The sequence below is a fragment of the Chiloscyllium plagiosum genome, unplaced genomic scaffold (genome assembly GCF_037043375.1).
Source record: "Chiloscyllium plagiosum isolate Xiang-an unplaced genomic scaffold, Cpla_swu_hap1 HiC_scaffold_45, whole genome shotgun sequence".
Taxonomy (NCBI): Eukaryota; Metazoa; Chordata; class Chondrichthyes; order Orectolobiformes; family Hemiscylliidae; genus Chiloscyllium; species Chiloscyllium plagiosum.
This window is the reverse complement of record NW_028270183.1, coordinates 31211534-31224337: the sequence shown is the minus strand read 5'-3', so window position 1 is coordinate 31224337 and position 12804 is coordinate 31211534. Positions and strand designations below refer to the sequence as shown.

Here is a 12804-nt window from a genome sequence, read left to right as displayed (position 1 = left end):
TCAGTGTCGGGCTGATGGACCTGCCATCGCTGGTGGGGAATGGGGGCAGACCACATGAGCAGAGTGAGAGGTTGGCGGGTGGGTATTTGGGAGACACTGACTTCTGAAGTTTCATTCATCTACTGTGAGCGTTTCTATGGGGTCATTACCCTTTCGGTTTCCTTCCCCTCCCTTCCTTTCCCTTCCCTTCCCTTCTCTTCCCTTCCCTTCCCTTCCCTTCCCTTCTCTTCCCTTCCCTTTCCTTCCCCTTCTCTTCCCTTCCTTTCCATTCCCAGCCCCTCTCTTCCCTTTTCCTTTCCCTTTAAAACGTACCCTCGCACGTTCAACAGCTCTGAGGTTAAGATCCTAACCTGTCAACATCCTCTTGTGATTCTGCTGTTCTGTAGGATTGCTGTGCATTTAGCCTTTTGAAGAGGAGGAGCAGATAGTTATCTCTCCCACTACTTCAAACGGTTTCAATGTATTTTTCTCTGGAAGCTCTGTTGGTGTATCTGCGCTGGAACTCCACACAGATATAGCTCAGCAGGAGATATTGACAGACAGCAAGGGGATTGGTAGCTTGTTTTGATGGACAATTTAAAGAGAAGTCGAAGTTTTTCGAAGAGACCTTTGAATGACTACTTGCTTACTTTGAGAATCTCATGAGTAACTCTAAGCCTTATTATAGAGCTCATGGATTCTGTCCAGAGTGGATACTGGGTGAGTGGACACAGTGTGGCCATGGGGAACATGAGGGAGCAGGGGAGGTAAGGAAGGTACACGGGAATCATGGCAGAGTGAGGAAGGGCCAGAGGCTCAGGAACGAGGGGGACCGCACCTCACACTCAATTACAATGTCCCAGTGAATGAGGGAGGGTCTGCTGGCCTTGGCATCTGCCCACTTCCATTCCTGCCCCGAACCTGTTTCCACAGATCCTGGTGCCACCCCTTTCTCAAAGTGAGAGCAGCATGGGTGAGCACTGCCAGGCAGGAAGCAGAGTTGCAGTGCTGGGCTCCACATCACAATTACTGCCTGAAGGTGAAAATCTTGATCAGTTCGTTCTGTTTTAAGGACAACATTTCAAGAGTCTTGTTCTTGAACCATACCCCTCAAAGCTGTCAACGTAGCGAAATGGCAAATTGTCGATGTGTTTAGCAGGACTGACTCCAAATCCACATGATGCCCTGACCTTATTTAAGAAAACGTTGGGATTCCACTGATTGGTGTGTTATTTCTAACTAGTTATAGTGAAGTTGGGAAATAAGCATCACCTGAATGAATCGTCTTTATCGACCATACTTATTGGACCTAATATCAGTCCGGAGAGCACTTGCTAATGGGCTCCTGAAGATTGTGACAATCTGAAGAGATATCTGTCTAAAATCCCGAGCAAGGGAGAGGAATGCCTGATTCATTTACCAAGGTGACTCCAGACATTGACCAGCTCCCCACACCAGCACAAAAGCAAAATGTTGAAATAGCTTTCTGCTGATCAGGCATAATTTTTGTTTGTGTTTTATTTTAGAACAACAGAAAAAGGAACTGCGAGGAACATTTCTCTCAGTTCTTCAAACGGGGGTTCACTTGATAACAAAGTTCCTCCAGCTGTGCAATGGATCCAACTGATGGATACGAACATCTCACTGCTGGCCATCTTGATCAACTGAGAAAAGGCAGAGGAGATCAGGAACTGGCAGGTACTGCGCAAAGGTCATTCCTGTGTCGTTTATTCAGTTTGAGTAAATCTAGAGTTCATTATCATATGCCAATCAATTAACATATTGTCTAGCTATCACCCATTGTTACAGCTAACCTGAGAATGCAATTTTTAAAAAAAGGTTTTGTGATTTACACATGAAAGAAGTGAAACTATCACTGTATTCTAACAGATGAAAGGCTTAACAATCAATTTTTCAATGTATAATTTCAGTTACATCACACTGTAAATTTTTGCGTAAATTCTGTGTTAGGATTGAGCCCTCCACTATCACCTGATGAAGGAGCGTCGCTCCGAAAGCTAGTGTGCTTCCAATTAAACCTGTTGGACTATAACCTGGTGTTGTGTGATTTTTAACAATCAATTAACAACAGTGAAAAAGATCCTTTCCCTCTCCTCGAGGTAACACCTTGTCAGGAAATGTCACTTCTCCAGGAGAACTGATGGATGATCAATGAGACAGAACAGGGGTCAGAAATCTCCTCTTCAATCTCTTTAATTGATAGTGTTACTCAGTCACATTGAAATCATTGAAATTTTATTTAAGATAAATTTGTTGGATGAGATTAATGAAGTTTTGAAAGAATGAGTTAATGTTGTGAGATGGATGTAACTGTATTGTATTCCATCAAACTATATCGATGACAAGGGCGAAGTGTGCTGATATTTCACTGTGTCATTTTCATCGCGTTCGATGGAAGGTTTCTCTTTCTGAGAACGAAGGGTTTCCTTGGGTTATTATCCCAAACCTGCCTCATTAGCGACTGACTCCATTCCTACAATGCTCCTGTTGTCCAATGCTCACCCAATCCGAGCACTTGCTTCAGCGGGAAGAGATCACCGCTGCCGAGATATCCTTGTGTACTTTGTCAGCCTTGGTGCTGGCACATCCTCAAGGGGGTGTTTCTCAGCTGGACACATACTGCCTGTCCCAGAGCTGCTTGTCCCAGAGCTGACTGTCCCACAGCTGACTGTCCCACAGCTGCCGGTCTCAGAGCTGCCTGTCCCACAGCTGCCTGTCCCACAGCTGCCTGTCTCACAGTTGCCACAGCTGCCAGTCCCACAGCTACCTGTCTCACAGCTGCCTGTACCACAGCTGCCTGTTCCAGAGCTGCCTGTTCCAGAGCTGCCTACACCACAGCTGCCTGTCCCACAGCTGCCTGTCACACAGTTGCCTGTCACAGAGTTTCCTGTCCCACAGTTGCCTGTCTCACAGCTGCCTGTCCCACAGTTGCCTGTCCCAGAGTTTCCTGTCCCACAGCTGCCTGTCCCAGAGCTGCCTGTCCCACTGTTGCCTGTCCCACAGCTGCCTGTCCCGGAGTTTCCTGTCCCACAGTTGCCTGTCTCAGAGCTGCCTGTCCCAGAGCTGCCTATCCCACAGCTGCCTGTCCCAGAGCTGCCTACCCCATAGCTGCCTATCTCACTGTTGCCTGTCCCACAGCTGCCTGTTCCAGAACTGCCTAACCCACAGCTGCCTGCCCCAGAGCTGCCTGTCCCACAGCTGCCTGTCCCTGAGTTTCCTGTCCCAGAGCTGCCTGTTCCAGAGATGCCTGTTCCAGAGATGCTTGTCGCAGGGCTGCCTGTCCCACAGTTGCCTGTCCCACAGCTGCCTTTCCCAGAGCTGCCTGTCTCACAGCTGCCTTTCCCAGAGCTGCCTGTCTCAGAGCTGCCTGCTCCTTAGCTGCCTGTCCCAGGGCTGCCTGTCCCACAGCTGCCTGTCCCAGAGCTGCTTGTCGCAGGGCTGCCTGTCCCACAGCTGTCGGTCCCAGAGCTGCCTGTCCCACAGCTGCCTGTCTCACAGCTGCCTGTCCCACAGCTGCCTGTCCCACTGCTGCCTGTTCCAGAGCCGCCTGTTCCAGAGCTGCCTACACCACAGCTGCCTACACCACAGCTGCCTGTCACACAGTTGCCTGTCACAGAGTTTCCTGTCCCACAGCTGCCTGTCCCAGAGCTGCCTGTCCCACTGTTGCAAGTCCCACAGCTGCCTGTCCCAGAGTTTCCTGTCCCATAGTTGCCTGTCCCACAGCTGCCTGTCCCACAGCTGCCTGTCCCAGAGTTTCCTGTCACACAGTTGCCTGTCTCAGAGCTGCCTGTCCCAGAGTTTCCTGTCCCAGAGCTGCCTGTCCCACAGCTGCCTGTCCCAGAGCTGCTTGTCGCAGGGCTGCCTGTCCCACAGCTGCCTGTCCCAGAGCTGCCTGTCTCAGAGCTGCCTGTTCCTTAGCTGCCTGTCCCAGAGCTGCATGTCCCACAGCTGCCTGTCCCAGAGCTGCCTATCTCAGAGCTGCCTGTCTCACAGCTGCCTGTCCCACAGCTTCATGTCCCTTAGCTGCCTGTCCCAGAGCTGCATGTCCCAGAGCTGCCTATTGCAGGGCTGCCTGTCCCACAGCTGCCTGTCCCAGAGCTGCCTGTCTCAGAGCTGCCTGTTCCTTAGCTGCCTGTCCCAGTGCTGCCTGTCCCTTAGCTGCCTGTCCCACAGCTGCCTGTCCCAGAGCTGCCTATCTCAGAGCTGCCTGTCCCAGAGATGCCTATCCAGAGCTGCCTGTTCCTTAGCTGCCTGTCCCAGAGCTGCCTGTTGTAGGGCTGCCTGTCCCTCAGGTGACTGTCCCAGAGCTACCTGTCCCACCTCATGACCTTTCCCTTGGTAAAGTTGGGGCCATGGGTGCCATGTTTTGCCTGAATGTCCTGGTGGATGAGGTGATACAGAGTCGGGTCTAGGACCCTAGACCATGCCAGTCTAGCCTGTAGGTGCCACCCAGGGCAGTGCAGTCCCAGCTGTTTGCAAGAACACCCAACTGTTTAGGAAGTCAGTCAATGGCCTTTTTCCCTGCCCCTGGGTTAGCATCACCACCTTCTCTCTGCTGCTTCTCTCTCTCTCTCTCTGTGAAAACTGGAACTGAACATTAAGGCTCTTGCTCTCCCACTCTCGCTATTGTCTGCAGCACCTTCTTGGGACTTTTCTTACCCATGCCAACCTCCTCCACTGTATGGCCAGGGCACTGCCGAATCACCCACTCACTGGAGACATCTCTCTAAATGTTCCCGATCTCCACCAGCCCTAACCACTGAGTCGGTCACATTTTCCCACAGTCGACCTTTGGCTGGGTCCCATTCCAGGAGAAAACAGCCTGTTCCTGAGCAGTGACGGACGAGACAGGGGACGGGTTGGTGATGAAAGGGGTTTCACATCACCTGTGATGGAGGAGTGCAGACCCTGACCACTCCAGGCAGCTCCCTGACTCTGCCCATGCCCCTGGGTTGATACCAGAGGCTGCCGCTGACTCTCTAAGTTGGTGACCTCGGTGGAAGACTGTAGTCCTTGTGGTGACTGGGCACTACCCTCCCCTGCTTTTGGCACAGAGCCATTCGGTTGAAGCACAAGCAGGCTTTCTGATAACTCAGCTGCTGGCACAGGGTGCAGCAGTGACGTTAATATGGTACAGTGCAGCAACAGGCTCAGCCCTTTGCCTAGTCACTGCTAATAAACACGATAAGCTGCCTGGCGCTGTGGGCATACTGAAAGACAAGCGGGGAACGCAAGTTAGGGCAACCATTAGGAACACAGGCACGGGCACACAGACACGGGCACACAGACAAAGGACCACAGACACGGGAACACAGACAACAGCACACAGACACGGGCGCACAGACATGGGACAGAGACATGGGAACACAGACACGGGCACACAGACACGGGAACACAGACACCGGCACACAGACACAGGAACACAGACACGGGCACACAGACAACAGCACACAGACTCGGGCGCACAGACATGGGAGCAGAGACATGGGAGCAGAGACACGGGAGCACAGATAACGGCACACAGACACGGGAACACAGACATGGGAACACAGATACCGGCACTCAGACACGGGCACACAGACACAGGAACACAGAGACGGGAACACAGACATGGGAGCAGAGACATGGGAGCAGAGACACGGGAGCACAGATAACGGCACACAGACACGGGAACACAGACATGGGAACACAGATACTGGCACACAGACACGGGCACACAGACACGGGTCACAGACACGGGAACACAGACACGGGCACACGGATACCGGCACACAGACATGGGCACACAGACACGGGAATACAGACACAGGAACACAGACATGGTCACACAGACACAGGAACACAGACACAGGAACACAGACACGGGCACACAGACACAGGAACACAGACATGGGAACACAGACACGGGAACACAGACACGTGAACACAGACAACAGCACACAGACACGGGAACACAGATACCGGCACAAAGACACAGGAACACACACAGGGGAACACAGACATGGGCACACAGACACGGGAACACAGATACCGGCACACAGGCACAGGAACGCAGACATGGGAACACAGACACGGGAACACAGATACCAGCACACAGACAAAGGTAAACAGACACGGGAACACAGACATGGGCACACAGACAACAGCACACAGACACGGGAACACAGGCATGGGAGCAGAGACATGGGAACACAGACACGGGCACACAGACACGGGAACACAGACAACAGCACACAGACACGGGAACACAGATACCGGCACACAGACACAGGAACACAGACACGGGCACACAGACACGGGAACACAGATACCAGCACACAGACAAAGGTAAACAGACACGGGAACACAGACATGGGCACACAGACATGGTAACACAGATACCGGCACACAGACACGGGAACACAGACACGGGAACACAGACATGGGCACACAGACACAGGAACACAGACACAGGAACACAGACATGGGAACACAGATACCAGCACACAGACAAGGGAACAGAGACAACAGCACACAGACACGGGCGCACAGACACGGGAGCAGAGACATGGGCACACAGACATGGGCACACAGACACGGGAACACAGACAAGGGAAGACAGACATGGGCACATGGACACAGGAACACAGACATGGGAACACAGACACGGGAACACAGACACGGGAACACAGACAACAATACACAGACACGGGAACACAGATACCGGCACAAAGACAAAGGAACACAGACACGGGAACACAGACATGGGCACACAGACACGGGAACACAGATACCGGCACACAGGCACAGGAACGCAGACATGGGAACACAGACATGGGAACACAGGCATGGGAGCAGAGACATGGGATCACTGACACGGGCACACAGACACGGGAACACAGACAACAGCACACAGACACGGGAACACAGATACCGGCACACAGACACAGGAACACAGACACGGGCACACAGACACGGGAACCCAGATACCAGCACACAGACAAAGGTAAACAGACACGGGAACACAGACATGGGCAGACAGACACGGGAACACAGATACCGGCACACAGACACGGGAACACAGATAGCGGCACACAGACAAAGGTAAACAGACACGGGAACACAGACATGGGCACACAGACACGGGAACACAGACACGGGCACACAGACATGGGAATACAGACACGGGAACACAGACATGGGCACACAGACACAGGAACACAGACACAGGAGCACAGACATGGGAACACAGATACCGGCACACAGACAAAGGTAAACAGACACGGGAACACAGACATGGGCACACAGACACGGGAACACAGACACGGGCACACAGACACGGGAACACAGACACGGGAACACAGACATGGGCACACAGACACAGGAACACAGACCACAGGAACACAGACACAGGAACACAGGCACGGGTAAACAGACACGGGAACACAGACATGGGCACACAGACACGGGAACACAGATGCCGGCACACAGACACGGGAACACAGATGCCGGCACACAGACACGGGAACACAGACACGGGAACACAGGCACGGGCACACAGTCACAGGAACACAGACACGGGAACACACACATGGGCACACAAACACAGGAACACAGACACGGGAACACAGACAACAGCACACAGACACGGGCGCACAGACATGGGAGCAGAGACATGGGCACGCAGACACAGGAACACAGACACGGGAACACAGGCACGGGCACACAGACAGAGGAACACAGACATGGGAACACAGACAAGGGAACACAGGCATGGGAGCAGAGACATGGGATCACACACAGGGGAACACAAACACGGGAACACAGATACCGGCACACAGACACGGGAACACAGACACGGGAACACAGACATGGGCACACAGACACAGGAACACAGACACGGGCACACAGACACGGGCACACGGTTACCGACACACAGACACGGGCACAAAGACAAGGGAATACAGACATGGGAACACAGACATGGGCACACAGACACATGAACACAGACACAGGAACACAGACACGGGATGACAGACACGGGCACACAGACACAGGAACACAGACACGGGACACAGACACGGGCACACAGACACAGGAACACAGACATGGGAACACAGACATGGGAACACAGACACGGGAACACAGGAATGGGAGCAGAGACATGGGAACACAGACATGGGAACACAGACACGGGAACACAGACACGGGAACACAGACACGGGCACACAGACACAGGAACACAGACATGGGAACACAGACAACAGCACACAGACACGGGCGCATAGACATGGGAGCCGAGACAGGGGCACACAGACACAGGAACACAGACACGGGGACACAGACACAGGAACACAGACACGGGAACACAGACACAGGAACACAGACACGGGAACACAGATACCGGCACACAGACACAGGAACACAGACACGGGAACACAGACATGGCCAGACAGACATGGGAACACAGATACCGGCACACAGACATGGGAACACAGATACCGGCACACAGACACAGGAACACAGACACGGGCACACAGACATGGGAACACAGACACGGGAACACAGACATGGGCACACAGACATGGGAACACAGATACCAGCACACAGACAAGGGAACACAGACAACAGCACACAGACACGGGCGCACAGACATGGAAGCAGAGACATGGGCACACAGACATGGGCACACAGACACGGGAACACAGATACCGGCACACAGACACGGGAATACAGACATGGGCACACAGACACAGGAACACAGACACCGGCACACAGACACAGGAACACAGACACGGGAACGCAGACACGGGCACACAGACACGGAAACACAGATACCGGCACACAGACACAGGAACACAGACACGGGAACACAGACATGGGCACACAGACGCAGCAACACAGACACAGGCACACAGACACAGGAACACAGACACGGGAACACAGACATGGGCACACTGACACAGGTACACAGACACGGGAACACAGACATGGGAACACAGATACCAGCACACAGACACGGGAACACAGACAACAACACACAGACACGGGCGCACAGACATGGGAGCAGAGACATGGGAACACAGACACGGGCACAGAGACACGGGAACACAGATACCGGCACACAGACACGGGAACATAGACACGGGAACACAGATACCGGCACACAGACATGGGCACACAGACACGGGAATACAGACACAGGAACACAGACATGGTCACACAGACACAGGAACACAGACACAGGAACACAGACACGGGCACACAGACACAGGAACACAGACATGGGAACACAGACACGGGAACACAGACACGTGAACACAGACAACAGCACACAGACACGGGAACACAGATACCGGCACAAAGACACAGGAACACACACAGGGGAACACAGACATGGGCACACAGACACGGGAACACAGATACCGGCACACAGGCACAGGAACGCAGACATGGGAACACAGACATGGGAACACAGATACCAGCACACAGACAAAGGTAAACAGACACGGGAACACAGACATGGGCACACAGACAACAGCACACAGACACGGGAACACAGGCATGGGAGCAGAGACATGGGAACACAGACACGGGCACACAGACACGGGAACACAGACAACAGCACACAGACACGGGAACACAGATACCGGCACACAGACACAGGAACACAGACACGGGCACACAGACACGGGAACACAGATACCAGCACACAGACAAAGGTAAACAGACACGGGAACACAGACATGGGCACACAGACATGGTAACACAGATACCGGCACACAGACACGGGAACACAGACACGGGAACACAGACATGGGCACACAGACACAGGAACACAGACACAGGAACACAGACATGGGAACACAGATACCAGCACACAGACAAGGGAACAGAGACAACAGCACACAGACACGGGCGCACAGACACGGGAGCAGAGACATGGGCACACAGACATGGGCACACAGACACGGGAGCACAGACAAGGGAAGACAGACATGGGCACATGGACACAGGAACACAGACATGGGAACACAGACACGGGAACACAGACACGGGAACACAGACAACAATACACAGACACGGGAACACAGATACCGGCACAAAGACAAAGGAACACAGACACGGGAACACAGACATGGGCACACAGACACGGGAACACAGATACCGGCACACAGGCACAGGAACGCAGACATGGGAACACAGACATGGGAACACAGGCATGGGAGCAGAGACATGGGATCACTGACACGGGCACACAGACACGGGAACACAGACAACAGCACACAGACACGGGAACACAGATACCGGCACACAGACACAGGAACACAGACACGGGCACACAGACACGGGAACCCAGATACCAGCACACAGACAAAGGTAAACAGACACGGGAACACAGACATGGGCAGACAAACACGGGAACACAGATACCGGCACACAGACACGGGAACACAGATAGCGGCACACAGACAAAGGTAAACAGACACGGGAACACAGACATGGGAGCAGAGACATGGGAACACAGACACGGGCACACAGACACGGGAACACAGACAACAGCACACAGACACGGGAACACAGATACCGGCACACAGACACAGGAACACAGACACGGGCACACAGACACGGGAACACAGATACCAGCACACAGACAAAGGTAAACAGACACGGGAACACAGACATGGGCACACAGACATGGTAACACAGATACCGGCACACAGACACGGGAACACAGACACGGGAACACAGACATGGGCACACAGACACAGGAACACAGACACAGGAACACAGACATGGGAACACAGATACCAGCACACAGACAAGGGAACAGAGACAACAGCACACAGACACGGGCGCACAGACACGGGAGCAGAGACATGGGCACACAGACATGGGCACACAGACACGGGAACACAGACAAGGGAAGACAGACATGGGCACATGGACACAGGAACACAGACATGGGAACACAGACACGGGAACACAGACACGGGAACACAGACAACAATACACAGACACGGGAACACAGATACCGGCACAAAGACAAAGGAACACAGACACGGGAACACAGACATGGGCACACAGACACGGGAACACAGATACCGGCACACAGGCACAGGAACGCAGACATGGGAACACAGACATGGGAACACAGGCATGGGAGCAGAGACATGGGATCACTGACACGGGCACACAGACACGGGAACACAGACAACAGCACACAGACACGGGAACACAGATACCGGCACACAGACACAGGAACACAGACACGGGCACACAGACACGGGAACCCAGATACCAGCACACAGACAAAGGTAAACAGACACGGGAACACAGACATGGGCAGACAGACACGGGAACACAGATACCGGCACACAGACACGGGAACACAGATAGCGGCACACAGACAAAGGTAAACAGACACGGGAACACAGACATGGGCACACAGACACGGGAACACAGACACGGGCACACAGACATGGGAATACAGACACGGGAACACAGACATGGGCACACAGACACAGGAACACAGACACAGGAGCACAGACATGGGAACACAGATACCGGCACACAGACAAAGGTAAACAGACACGGGAACACAGACATGGGCACACAGACAAGGGAACACAGACACGGGCACACAGACACGGGAACACAGACACGGGAACACAGACATGGGCACACAGACACAGGAACACAGACCACAGGAACACAGACACAGGAACACAGACACGGGTAAACAGACACGGGAACACAGACATGGGCACACAGACACGGGAACACAGATGCCGGCACACAGACACGGGAACACAGATGCCGGCACACAGACACGGGAACACAGACACGGGAACACAGGCACGGGCACACAGTCACAGGAACACAGACACGGGAACACACACATGGGCACACAAACACAGGAACACAGACACGGGAACACAGACAACAGCACACAGACACGGGCGCACAGACATGGGAGCAGAGACATGGGCACGCAGACACAGGAACACAGACACGGGAACACAGGCACGGGCACACAGACAGAGGAACACAGACATGGGAACACAGACAAGGGAACACAGGCATGGGAGCAGAGACATGGGATCACACACAGGGGAACACAGACACGGGAACACAGATACCGGCACACAGACACGGGAACACAGACACGGGAACACAGACATGGGCACACAGACACAGGAACACAGACACGGGCACACAGACACGGGCACACGGTTACCGACACACAGACACGGGCACAAAGACAAGGGAATACAGACATGGGAACACAGACATGGGCACACAGACACAGGAACACAGACACAGGAACACAGACACGGGATGACAGACACGGGCACACAGACACAGGAACACAGACACGGGACACAGACACGGGCACACAGACACAGGAACACAGACATGGGAACACAGACATGGGAACACAGACACGGGAACACAGGAATGGGAGCAGAGACATGGGAACACAGACATGGGAACACAGACACGGGAACACAGACACGGGAACACAGACACGGGCACACAGACACAGGAACACAGACATGGGAACACAGACAACAGCACACAGACACGGGCGCATAGACATGGGAGCCGAGACAGGGGCACACAGACACAGGAACACAGACACGGGGACACAGACACAGGAACACAGACACGGGAACACAGACACAGGAACACAGACACGGGAACACAGATACCGGCACACAGACACAGGAACACAGACACGGGAACACAGACATGGCCAGACAGACATGGGAACACAGATACCGGCACACAGACATGGGAACACAGATACCGGCACACAGA

The 12804-nt window shown here is 53.6% G+C and overlaps 1 protein-coding gene across 1 annotated transcript in view; it reads left to right on the top strand.

Moving 5' to 3' along the window:
- The first annotated feature begins 1510 nt into the window (after nt 1–1510).
- LOC148136444 (hepatic lectin-like) overlaps nt 1511–12804 on the top strand; it is a 57860-nt gene continuing 46566 nt past the window's right edge. The window contains exon 1 of the mRNA XM_087983228.1: nt 1511–1677. Coding sequence (XP_087839354.1) covers nt 1593–1677 — 85 coding nt within the window. The 5' untranslated portion in view covers nt 1511–1592. The remainder of the gene's footprint in view (nt 1678–12804) is intronic.